Raw genomic sequence first — 12,500 nt, 5'->3', positions numbered from 1 at the left:
TGTGATGATGAGTGGATATAGAGGCACACCTAAAGACCAGTGTGATGATGAGTGGATATAGAGGCACACCTACGGACCACTGTGTGATGAGTGTTTATAGAGGCACACCTAAAGACCAGTGTGTGATGATGAGTGGATATAGAGGCACACCTAAAGACCAGTGTGATGATGAGTGTTTATAGAGGCACACCTAAAGACCACTGTGATGATGAGTGTATATAGAGGCACACCTAAAGACCAGTGTGATGATGAGTGTTTATAGAGGCACACCTAAAGACCAGTGTGATGATGAGTGGATATAGAGGCACACCTACGGACCACTGTGTGATGAGTGTTTATAGAGGCACACCTAAAGACCAGTGTGATGAGTGTTTATAGAGGCACACCTAAAGACCAGTGTGTGATGAGTGGGAGAAAAGGCAGCGATAGTACCCATAGCAGTGAGGGATTATCTTTCATTTTACTAGATCAATTTTAAACTTATTTAAAATCTTCTACATTTACCAGATTAATAACGTATTCTACATTAACCATATTAATAATGTATTCTACATTTACCAGATTAATAACGTATTCTACATTTACAAGACTAATAACATATTTTACATTTACAAGATTAATAGCGTATTCTTCATTTACAAGACTAATAACATATTTTACATTTACGAGATTAATAGCGTATTCTTCATTTACAAGACTAAAAACATATTCTACATTTACAAGATTAATAACTTATTCCACATATACAGATATTCTCTTTGTGCTTTTGAATTTGTTTGAATTAGTCAGCAATTGGATTTTAGAGAAGTACAACTGCACAGAATAATAACCGTCACTGTTGAAAAGTGCCAGTAGGCCTAATTAACTTTCATTTACAGATACATCATGTAATTTACATTTGCAGATATGTTTTGTATTGCTGCAGTTTGAATTACTCAGCCATGAAGCAATGCACTTTGGACCATGAATCCCAAACCTGAATATAAAGATGTCCTTGCAATGCCTGCATACTTAGTATTCAATGCCTGCATACATCGTTTTCAATACCTGTATACTTAGTTATTTTGTAATTCACATTTTTGTATTTTCAAACACAATGCAACATAACAATGACATACTGTAGGTATTCATGGTATTCTACGAAAACCACATCACACAAGGGCATTGTTACTCCTGCATACTAATACTAGGCATACTAATACTTATATTGTTACTCCTGCATACTAAGTTTACAATGTCTGCACTGTTTTTGGTTCTTTTTGGTTTGGTGCCTTTAGTTCCCACCAGAGAAGCAATGCCCACTGGACCGTGAATCACAACCCTGAAGTCTTTTCCATGCCTGCATACTTATTTTTATGATCCCTGCATACTTAGTTCAGTTGTTTTTGGTCCTTTTTGGTTTTGGTTTTGGTTCCTTAAGTTAACACCAGAGAGTGGCTTTCCCCAGCCAGTCAGTACTGCTCTGCCAGCAAGCATGCCCATGTGAACCCTGGAGGATCGACCCAGCCAGTGAGTACTGCTCTGCCAGCATGCCCATGTGAACCCTGGAGGATTGTACCACGCCAGTCAGTACTGCTCTGCCAGCCTGCCCATGTTTACCCTGGAGGATTGTACCACGCTCCTCTCATTCTCTCACGCTCAACTGCTCGTCCACAGCACACATGCTTGGGTTATTTTTACTTCCTCGACATGTAAACACACAGAAAAAGACGTTTGTTCCCGACCGTTCACACTCGGCTGAGCAGGATGCTCCTCTGACAGCCGTGGAGCGGCGTTCCCGATAAATCCTCTTCCCGGCGTTCCTGATGAATCCTCTTCTCCGGGGACCGTGTCCCGTGTCCCGGCGCCGCCGCCTCCTGGGAAGGCAGGATGGCAACACTGAGAGGGAATGTGAAGGGTTAGTGATTCAGGCTGTTTGGAAAAATAAATATAGAAAAACGTTATCTGCATTATTTCTTCAGTGTTCAGCAAAAAAAAAAAAAAGATCATTGTAGGACCTCCCTATCAGCAGCACCGCCAGCAACAACACACACACACACACACACACACACACACACACACACACACACACACACACACACACACTCACACACACACACACACACACACACACAGTAGGACCTCCCATTCAGCAGCACAGTCAGCAACAACACTTTGCTTTAACAACAGCTACGCTTCTTCAGTCTGCAGAGAACAGTAAATCACCATCAATGAAAACAGCTTTTTAAATTAAATATTAAGACTACAGTGTTGAGATATAGAGATATATTAAGACTTCAGTGTTGAAATATACAGATATATTAAGACTACAGTGTTGAGATATAGAGGTATATTAAGACTTCAGTGTTGAGATATAGAGATATATTAAGACTTCAGTGTTGAGATATAGAGGTATATTAGGACTTCAGTGTTGAGATATAGAGGTATATTAAGACTACAGTGTTGAGATATAAAGATATATTAAGACTACAGTGTTGAAATATACAGATATATTAGGACTTCAGTGTTGAGATATAGAGGTATATTAAGACTTCAGTGTTGAGATATAGAGGTATATTAGGACTTCAGTGTTGAGATATAGAGGTATATTAAGACTACAGTGTTGAGATATAGAGATATATTAAGACTACAGTGTTGAGATATAGAGGTATATTAGGACTTCAGTGTTGAGATATAGAGATATATTAAGACTACAGTGTTGAGATATAGAGATATATTAAGACTACAGTGTTGAGATATAAAGATATAAACAGAGAAGCTACAGGGCTAGAAGACTGTGGTGTATGTATATGTACTGCTCTGCTGATTGTGTTTAGGTTATCTGCTATTTCTTTTTTCTATTGCTCACAAACCTCTGCTAAAGCCTCAACACGGTTTAGTGTTAAGAGACGCAGATGCTGGAGTAGTCTTGGTGCTGTTTGCATCCAATTCTAGGAGCAACACTGTAATATTAGAAGCTAACTCTTATTATAAAACAATTGGGTTCTAGCGCGTAATTTAGCTGTTTCTGATTAGACGAGAGACGTTCCATGCTATAGGTTATTCGTCAACATACCTACAGTTACGGGACTTTTCACAGCTAAAAATAAATCATTCCGCGATGAAACATTCGCATTGATGATAACCGTTAATTCAAAGTTTTTAAAATTCCAAACCAAGACGTTGACAATGGAACTATTTTTTGTTGCGGAGAAGCAATGGCGAAATAAACACTTTTTAATCAATAACTTCGTGTTGAAATGTTAATTTGTTGACGGTAGAATTGTTTTATAAAAGCAATATAGCACTCGTGGGAGTGGGGTGGGTAAGGGATAATCCCACGGGTGTTGTTGCCTACGCCACTCGGTCTGCGGCCTCGATGGCTACGGCCGAACACCACCCATAGGATTATCCCTTACCTACCCCACTCCCACTCGTGTTATATTGCTTAAATATATTATTTATTTTATTTAGTCATTTAGCAGACGCTTTTGTCCAAAGCAACGTACAAGGAACAGTCATCAGTCAAGCTACGAGCAATAAATTCTATTACACATAAGAAGTAGTGTGTCCCGTCTCTCTGTCTCTATGGAGGTCTCTGGGATGCAGTAGTTAAGGTTATTATGGGATGTGTCTGCCTGTGGGTCTGCCTGTTGGCTCTTAAGGCTCAACACTGATGTCGTTCAGAAAGCCAGTAAGTGTCCATCTCTGGTGGTGCCATGATGTCTGACTCTCACATCTATACATTGGGGATCCTATACGTGCTGCGTGGCTTGGACTGGTCAAGGCAGAGGGCAGTGGCAGCCTGTGTAGAGAGCCTGTGGGTTTATGGTTTATAGTGCACTTATGGTGGATTTATGACAAAATGGTGCATCCGCATGAAATGTTTATAATCCACGATAAGTACAGCCTTTATCCTCCATGCACGACATTTAGAGATTTATATCTTGTTTATGGTGCGTTTCTATAGAGACTTTCTCAAGATTTACGCTGTCCTACTTTGTGAAATAAACACTGCAAGCACTGTGTTCGGTTCCAGTTCCACTGGATGAAGTGGCCGGACTGCTGTGTTCCTGCCTTGTGACTGAACTGCTCCTGTATGGTGTCTCAGATATGATGTCATAATGGCCTTATGTTTAGTATGGTGTCTCAGATATGATGTCATAATGGCCTTATGTTTAGTATGGTGTCTCAGACATGATGTCATAATGGCCTTATGGTTAGTATGGTGTCTCAGATATGATGTCATAATGGCCTCATGTTTAGTATGGTGTCTCAGATATGATGTCATAATGGCCTCATGTTTAGTATGGTGTCTCAGATATGATGTCATAATGGCCTTATGTTTAGTATGGTGTCTCAGATATGATGTCATAATGGCCTTATGTTTAGTATGGTGTCTCAGATATGATGTCATAATGGCCTCATGTTTAGTATGGTGTCTCAGATATGATGTCATAATGGCTTCATGTTTAGTATGGTGTCTCTACTGTTTCAGATATGATGTCATAATGGCCTCATGTTTAGTACGGTGTCTCTGCTGTCTCAGATATGAGCTCATAATGGCCTCATGTTGTCATGGTGTCTCTTGCTGGGAACCTGCAGCTCTGCACATGCCCAGTCTGCTCATGCTGTCATCTTGCATCATTGTTGCTATGGTTTCCCTTTCTCCTGTATTAGGTAGTCACCAGGTCTGCCACTCATGGTACCTCCCTCTGTGCTCTCTCTCTCCCTCTCCCTCTCTCCTCTCTCTAGCTCTCCCTCTCCATTTTCTTTCTCTCCTTCCCTCCCTCCCTCCCTCTCTCTCTGTCTGCTCTCAGTCTCTCTTCTCTCTCATTTTCTCTCCTTCCTTTCCTTCCTCCCTCTCTCTGTCTGTTTCTCTCTCTTACACTCTCTTCTCACTCTTGTTCTCTCCTTCCCTCTCTCTGTCTGTATCTGTTTCTCACTCTCTCTTCTCACTCTCATTCTCTCCTTCCCTCTCTCTGTCTGTTTCTCTCTCTCGCACTCTCTTCTCTCCCTCGTTCCCTCCCTCCCCCTCTCTCCCTCTATGGATGTATTTTCTTTCTCTCTCTCTGAATCTCCCTCTCTTGACAACAATAGCACAGAGTGTAATGCAGTGACAGCAAATAGCATTTCCCCAGACAAGCCAGGAGCCCACACACACACACACACACATGGTGTGCACTCGACTGGGTAGAGAGTCAGGAGCCCACACACACACACACACACATGGTGTGCACAGGACTGGGGTGAGAGTCAGGAGCCCACACACACACACACACACACACCCACACACACACACACATGGTGTGCACTGGACTCGGGTGAGAGTCAGGAGCCCACACACACACACACACACACACACACACACATGGTGTGCACAGGACTGGGGTGAGAGTCAGGAGCCCACACACACACACACACACACACACACACACACACACACATGGTGTGCGCTGGACTGGGGAGAGAGTCCGTTTAGCAGAAGAAGATATTTATGCAGAGCAGTGGTGACACTCTAAAAGGTCAGAAGTTTATATTGACTGTAATGTCTAAAAACAGAGAGGGTCAATCCTTTAAATCCTTTACCCTAAGCCTCAACCTAAACCTATTGCATCTCAACCTCCCTTATAGTATCTGCCTCTCATCATTAGGCTCCATTATGGCGGCTGGTAAAATAATCCATCGTCCTCCCAGCCACTAAAACTCGGACAGATACCCTCCTTCAGCTCTCTCAGGACCCTGATGATTCTTTAACCAAATAATCTGCAGCTTATGGAGCCCAAATTAACGAAAGTAATCATGTGGTCCTGGGAGAGCTGCAGGAGAGAGTGCTTTCCCCCATCACAGCAAGAGCACAGACGAGAGAGGAGAGAGGAGAGAGGAGAGAGGAGAGAGGAAGGCACTCCCAGCACAGCGAGAGCACAGACGAGAGAGGAGAGAGGAGAGACGAGAGAGGAGAGAGGAGAGAGGAGAGAGGAGAGAGGAGAGGAGAGAGGAGAGAGGAGAGAGGAAGGCACTCCCAGCACAGCGAGAGCACAGACGACGAGAGAGGAGAGAGGAGAGAGGAGAGGAGAGAGGAGAGAGGAAGGCACTCCCAGCACAGCGAGAGCACAGACGACGAGAGAGGAGAGAGGAGAGAGGAGAGAGGAAGGCACTCCCAGCACAGCGAGAGCACAGACGAGAGAGGAGAGAGGAGAGAGGAGAGAGGAGAGAGGAGAGGAGAGAGGAGAGAGGAGAGAGGAAGGCACTCCCAGCACAGCGAGAGCACAGAGGAGAGAGGAGAGAGGAGAGAGGAGAGAGGAGAGAGGAGAGGAGAGAGGAGAGAGGAGAGAGGAAGGCACTCCCAGCACAGCGAGAGCACAGAGGAGAGAGGAGAGAGGAGAGAGGAGAGAGGAGAGAGGAGAGAGGAAGGCACTCCCAGCACAGCGAGAGCACAGAGGAGAGAGGAGAGAGGAGAGAGGAGAGAGGAGAGAGGAGAGAGGAAGGCACTCCCAGCACAGCGAGAGCAGAGAGGAGAGAGGAGAGAGGAGAGAGGAGAGAGGAGGGCACTCCCAGCACAGCGAGAGCACAGAGGAGAGAGGAGAGAGGAGAGAGGAGGGCACTCCCAGCTTCGATCGGCTCCGCTCTCAGGGGCCGGGGTCTGAGTGGGCTACTTAGACACGAGCAGACAGGATGGGATGGGGGTGACTGTGAGAGGGACACACCCTAGCTCATCAGAGCTAAACACACACAGGCCCAGACACACCCTATGCATTGTCATAACAGGCATTCTGTGTGAATGGTTGCAGCTCTGATGGAGTTGACTGCTGGTGTGTGTGTGTGTGTGTGTGTGTGTGTGTGTGTGTGTGTGTGTGTGTGTGTGTGTGTGTGTGTGTCTGTGCCTTTTCCCTTACAGCTGTTTGCCATGCCTGCATAACCCTAGGTGATGAGTGGGTTAGACTGTTTATCGTGAACCAGCTGAGTATGCCTCATACGTAAGCTACTGCTACGCAGAATTATAATTCAGAAAATATTATATCTATGCCAGAGATATAAACAAAACTTAACAAGCACAAAAAGGAAACAAGAAACATGACATTAGACCACAGGAATAGAAGAAGCAATATCTGTATAAAAACAGTATCAAAATGTTAAAGAAAGGCATATCAAACACAGAAGCAGAAGCATCTAAATAACTATAGGAATATGTTATATAACTTGCAGACTGGAACGAACACGTGTTTTACGTTATTTATATGGAACCACTAATGTATGACAGAGATCCTGATGTCTTCTCAAAGCTGGAGCCAAGCGGCTGACAGAGATAAGTGTTTTAGAAAGACGCCAGCCTGGCTCGTGTGCTAATGACCGCTGAGGCGACATGTTTAGTAATGACATGAGTTTAGATCTGGGGCTGAGCGCAGAAAGACTGTAATTGGGAGTGGCGCGCACGCGCAGTGTTGGAGATATGTCAAGCGCGCCTAGTGGCTACTTATGGGGAAAACAAAGGCGAGCAGAGGAAGCGCGCACACAAAGATTATTCCGTCGGGGGGTTTTCCATGTTTGTCAGATGAGTGAAATCCTATTTACTCTTTTACTCTACATTATAGCGCATTTTCTGTAAGGCGCTGAGAGGATTTTCTGTTTTTGGTTGGCGGTTTTCAGGCTTTTCTTTTTCTTTTTTCAAATCGCCGAAGTGGATTTACAGTGAGCTGGAATCCACAGGTCTCCATGTCTCTGTGAAGAAACCGTGGATTTGCCATGGAAACAGCATGCGCGCGGGGTGCCTGATGAGCTGGAGGCGGATAGAACTGACAAGCAACGAACACCGTTTGGATCTTAGACCATTCTTATTGATATAAACTCTTCCGGTAATTCGTTGTTCCGAATAAGTCATTGCTACTCATTTTAAGTATGAAGTTTTTGCTTAAAACCGAGGGCAAATGATTACTCTGTGTTTGCATGGTGCTTGGCTGTGTCAAATCACTAAGCAATTCATTTTGTGTTAAACTTTTAACATTTCGGGCTTTTTACGGAGCGATGTATTAAATCTGGTGATTCCAGCGAGGCGCTATCCAAGGTACTGACGCGTCTTCGTGTCATCGTCTGCCAAACATCTTTGACGTACATCATATGTCACTGCTTATAGCTTTAGAGAGTGAACCCGTTTAGCTATTCGTGAATGTGCTAACGTGAAGAAGTCCATATTTGATTCATATTTTCTCTTTTTGTGACAGGAAGGCCCTACACACGACACCGCCCTCTCGCTCGAGCTCCGAGGATGAGAACTCTTAAGAGGACTCTGTTGCATTCGCTCTTACTTTTAATACTGTCAGGTAAGTTATATTGCAACACTTTCAGCCTTGTGCTGGGAGTGAGCCCAATTGCAATTGTTTTTTGTCTAACAGATATACTTATATGCAGCCCCGGAGTCCTGAGGTAACTAGGGGTGAATTTGTACCTGTCATACGTGCTCGTGCGGCCGCCTGAGTTCTCGTTCTAGCGGGAAACTGCTTCCGTAATCACACGGCACAGTCGATCCGTCCAACGAATAATCGAAAGATTTAAAATCAGTGATTTGTCTTCCAGTAGCCTCGCGAGTAGCTGTGACCCAGTGTGCCACACACCATCACATGTTCCACTTGAGACCACACAGTAATAGACAAGAATGTGTGCAGTACACAACATCATATCTCTAGTGAATGATGCTCCGTGATAGGCCTTTAAAAAAAAAGGAAATTCATTGTTTTACCTTATTTGCAATCTAGGCTTAGGTGAGGAAGGCTGGACCTTAAGACTTTTCATAAACTTTTAGATTTCCCTGTAAACTCCAGTTCTCATAGACAGCATGGTTCTGTTCAAGTCCGTGACGGCCGAACCACAGCTCTATTGAAGGCTCACAACGTCCACACAACATAAAGCCCACATCCAACAGTGACGTTGCAGACATGGGGAAGTGGATCTGTAGTTGCGTCTGGTGATGTGTGTGTGTGTGTGTGTGTAGTTGCGTCTGGTGATGTGTGTGTGTGTGTGTGTGTGTGTAGTTGCGTCTGGTGATGTGTGTGAGCAGACATGTGAAAGTTGATCTGTAGTTGATGTGTGTGTGTGTGTGTGTGTGTGTGTGTGTGTGTGTGTGTGTGTGTGTGTGTGAGCAGACATGTGAAAGTTGATCTGTAGTTGCGTCTGGTGATTTGTGTTCTTCCTGTAATCAGTCTAGGAAGCAGTGATGTGTAATCAATAGTCCTCACACACACACACACACACACACACACACACACACACACACACACACACACACACACACACACACACACACACACACACACACACACACACATGTCCCATATCAGAGGACCACTGGAGTTAAGGCTTCCCAGGGTGATTAGATTAGTATAATGTTATTACCCAATTAGATGCCCTAATGTCAATGCAAAACGATCAATATATTGAGCCTTGACTGTAATAGGCCAAAATGTGCATGAACCAGACAGAAAGTCTGTCTTAGATTGAAGCTTATTTTAGGTTTGAGTGTGGTAATATTTCGCAATTCACAATTGCATGTATTTCTGCTTTAACTCACAAAAATGAGACATTTTTTTAATTCCAAATGGACTGTTCCAGCCATCATGCGATCAATCCCATGGCTTCCCGCGTGTGTGTGTGTGTGTGTGTGTGTGTGGGTGTCTGTGTGTCTGTGTCTGTGCTGTGTGTGTGTGTGTCTGTGCTTCTTCTTCATATAGAAGGAGAGAACAGCGTCTGCCTTGGCCCAGCCATAATATGTCATATGCTGTCTAAACTCCCCCTCAAACCAGCTTGTGTGGTTGATGGTGTGTGTGTGTGTATGTGTGTGTGTGTGTGTGTGTGTGTGTGTGTGTGTGTGTGTTTGTGTGTCCACTGGCCTGTACAGGCCCTCAAAATAGGGAGATGAAATCGATGTTGACAGCTGGTGCCCGGAGGCTGTGGGTTACATAAGATGGCCGGCATTTTCATCTGTGTGTGCCATGATGGGTGTGTGTGTGTGTGTGTGTGTGTGTGTGTGTGTGTGTGCCACTTAGTGAGTTTACAGTAGCCATGATGGGGTGTGTGTGTGTGTGTGTGTGTGCCACTAAGTGAGTTTACAGTAGCCAGTAGCCTTGTGGCGCTGGGCGCTCTGCTGCATGTTTTGGCTTTCCACTTTCCTACGTGCTGGGATGCACGTCCCTGTTCTCTGAACCTAGACCACGTCCCTGGGCTCTGTGCTCTGGACCTAGACCACAGACCTGAGCGCACCAAAAACCAAGAGTATGTGAGCGCAGGCCACATGCTGAGAGGAGGAGAGGAGGAGAGGAGAGGAGAAGAGAGGAGAGGAGAGGAGAGGAGAGGAGAGGAGAGGAAAGCGGGAGGAGGAGAGAGGAGAGGAGAAGAGAGGAGAGGAGAGAGGAGAGCGGGAGGAGATGGAGAAGAAAGGAGAGGAGAGAGGAGAGCAGGAGGACGAGAGGAGAAGAGAGAGGAGGGAGGGTACAGGGGAGGAGAGGAGAAGGACGGAAGAGAAAAGAGAAAGAGAGAGATGAGTGTAGGAAGAGGGAAGAATGGGAGAGGAGAGAAGGAAGGAACAGGAGAGGGGAGTGAGGAAGAAGAGGAAGGGGAGGAGAGCAGAAAGTAGACTAGGGGCAAGAAGGATAAAGCAGAGGAAGGGAGAGTAGAGTTAATTAGTGGAACGAGAGATGGCAGAGGAAGTTAGAGAGTGAAAGAAGAGAAGAGTGCTTAATCAGGCTCCCATCCCGCGGCTCCCTAGCAGGCCGTCTCTGGCCTGGATGTCATCTGACTCCAGCCCTACTGCTGTATATTAGCCTGATTGGGTTGATCTCTGTAGGCACGAGGAGGAGGAGGAAGAGTAGGAGGAGGAGGGGCAGGAGGAGGAGGAGAAGGAGGAGGAGCAGATGCAGGAGGAGGAGGATGAGGAAGAGTAGGAGGAGAAGGGGAGGAGCAGATGCAGGAAGAAGAGGAGGAGTATGAGGAGAAAGAGGAGGAGGAGAAGGAGGAGGGGCAGATGCAGGAGGAGGAGGAGGAGGAAGACGAGGAGGAAAAGGAGGAGGATCAGATGCAGGAGGAGGAGGATGAGGAAGAGGAGGAGGAGAAGGAGGAGGAGCAGATGCAGGAAGAAGAGGAGGAGAAGGGGGAAGAGGAGGAGGAGGAGGAGAAGGAGGAGGAGCAGATGCAGGAAGAAGAGGAGGAGAAGGGAAGAAGAGGAGGAGGAGGAGGAGAAGGAGGAGCAGATGCAGGAAGAAGAGGAGGAGAAGGGGGAAGTGGGTGAGGAAGAGGAGAAGAGGAACTGCCATGTGGAGTAAAGAGCAGCCGAGCACGAGGACCAGCACTACCTGAGGGGCTCAAGTTGTTGACTCACCACACGCTCAGCAGTCCAGGAAAGACTAACAGGGAACCACAGAAGACATCAGGGCGTCACACACAGGAGAGCAGAGGAGAGCAGAGGAGAGCGGAGGAGAGCGGAGAGGGGGATGTGTATTTGGTTTGATGTGGTGAAGACGTGTCGTCACAGAGTGAAGTTAGTAAATGTGTCGTCACAGAGGGAAGTTAGTAAAATGTGTCGTCACAGAGTGAAGTTAGTAGATGTGGTGTAGACGTGTCGTCAAAGAGTGAAGTTAGTAGATGTGGTGTAGACGTGTCGTCACAGAGTGAAATTAGTATATGTGGTGTAGACCTGTCGTCAAAGAGTGAAGTTAGTAGATGTGTCGTCACAGAGGGAAGTTAGTAGATGTGTCGTCACAGAGTGAAATTAGTAAAATGTGTCGTCACAGAGTGAAATTAGTAGATGTGGTGTAGACGTGTCGTCACAGAGTGAAGTTAGTAGATGTGTCGTCACAGAGTAAAGTAAGTAGATGTGGTGTAGATGTGTCGTCACAGAGTGAAGTTAGTAGACGTGTCGTCAAAGAGTGAAGTTAGTAGATGTGTCATCACAGAGTAAAGTTAGTAGATGTGTCGTCACAGAGAGAAGTTAGTAGATGTGGGGTAGACGTGTCGTCAAAGAGTGAAGTTAGTCGATGTGTCATCACAGAGTAAAGTTAGTAGATGTGTCGTCACAGAGAGAAGTTAGTAGATGTGGTGTAGACGTGTCGTCACAGAGTGAAGATAGAAGACGTGTCATCACAGAGTGAAATTAGTAAAATGTGTCGTCACAGAGTGAAGTTAGTAGATGTGTCGTCACAGAGAGAAGTTAGTAGATGTGTCGTCACAGAGTGAAGTTAGTAAATGTGTCGTCACAGAGTGAGATTAGTAGATGTGTCGTCACAGAGTGAGATTAGTAGATGTGTCGTCTCAGAGTGAAGTTAGTAAATGTGTCGTCACAGAGTGAGCTTAGTAGATGTGTCGTCACAGAGTGAGATTAGTAGATGTGTCGTCACAGAGTGAGATTAGTAGATGTGTCGTCACAGAGGGAAATTAGTAGATGTGGTGAACATGTGTCGTCACAGAGTGAGATTAGTAGATGTGTCGTCACAGAGAGAAGTTAGTAGATGTGGTGTAGACGTGTCGTCACAGAGTGA

The 12,500-nt window shown here is 45.5% G+C and overlaps 1 protein-coding gene across 1 annotated transcript in view; it reads left to right on the top strand.

The window, feature by feature from the left end:
• Window positions 1-8,242: 8,242 nt before the first annotated feature.
• Window positions 8,243-12,500, top strand: part of scn3b (sodium channel, voltage-gated, type III, beta) — a gene marked incomplete at its 5' end in the record, with an annotated part of 16,695 nt that continues 12,437 nt past the window's right edge. The window contains one exon of the mRNA XM_080855572.1: window positions 8,243-8,297. Within this exon, the coding sequence (XP_080711698.1) occupies window positions 8,243-8,297 (55 nt within the window). The remainder of the gene's footprint in view (window positions 8,298-12,500) is intronic.

This window comes from Sprattus sprattus, assembly GCF_963457725.1.
Source record: "Sprattus sprattus genome assembly, chromosome: 17".
NCBI classification, from domain to species: Eukaryota; Metazoa; Chordata; class Actinopteri; order Clupeiformes; family Clupeidae; genus Sprattus; species Sprattus sprattus.
Note: the sequence above shows the minus strand (reverse complement) of the source record. Positions and strands in the feature narration are given on the sequence as shown.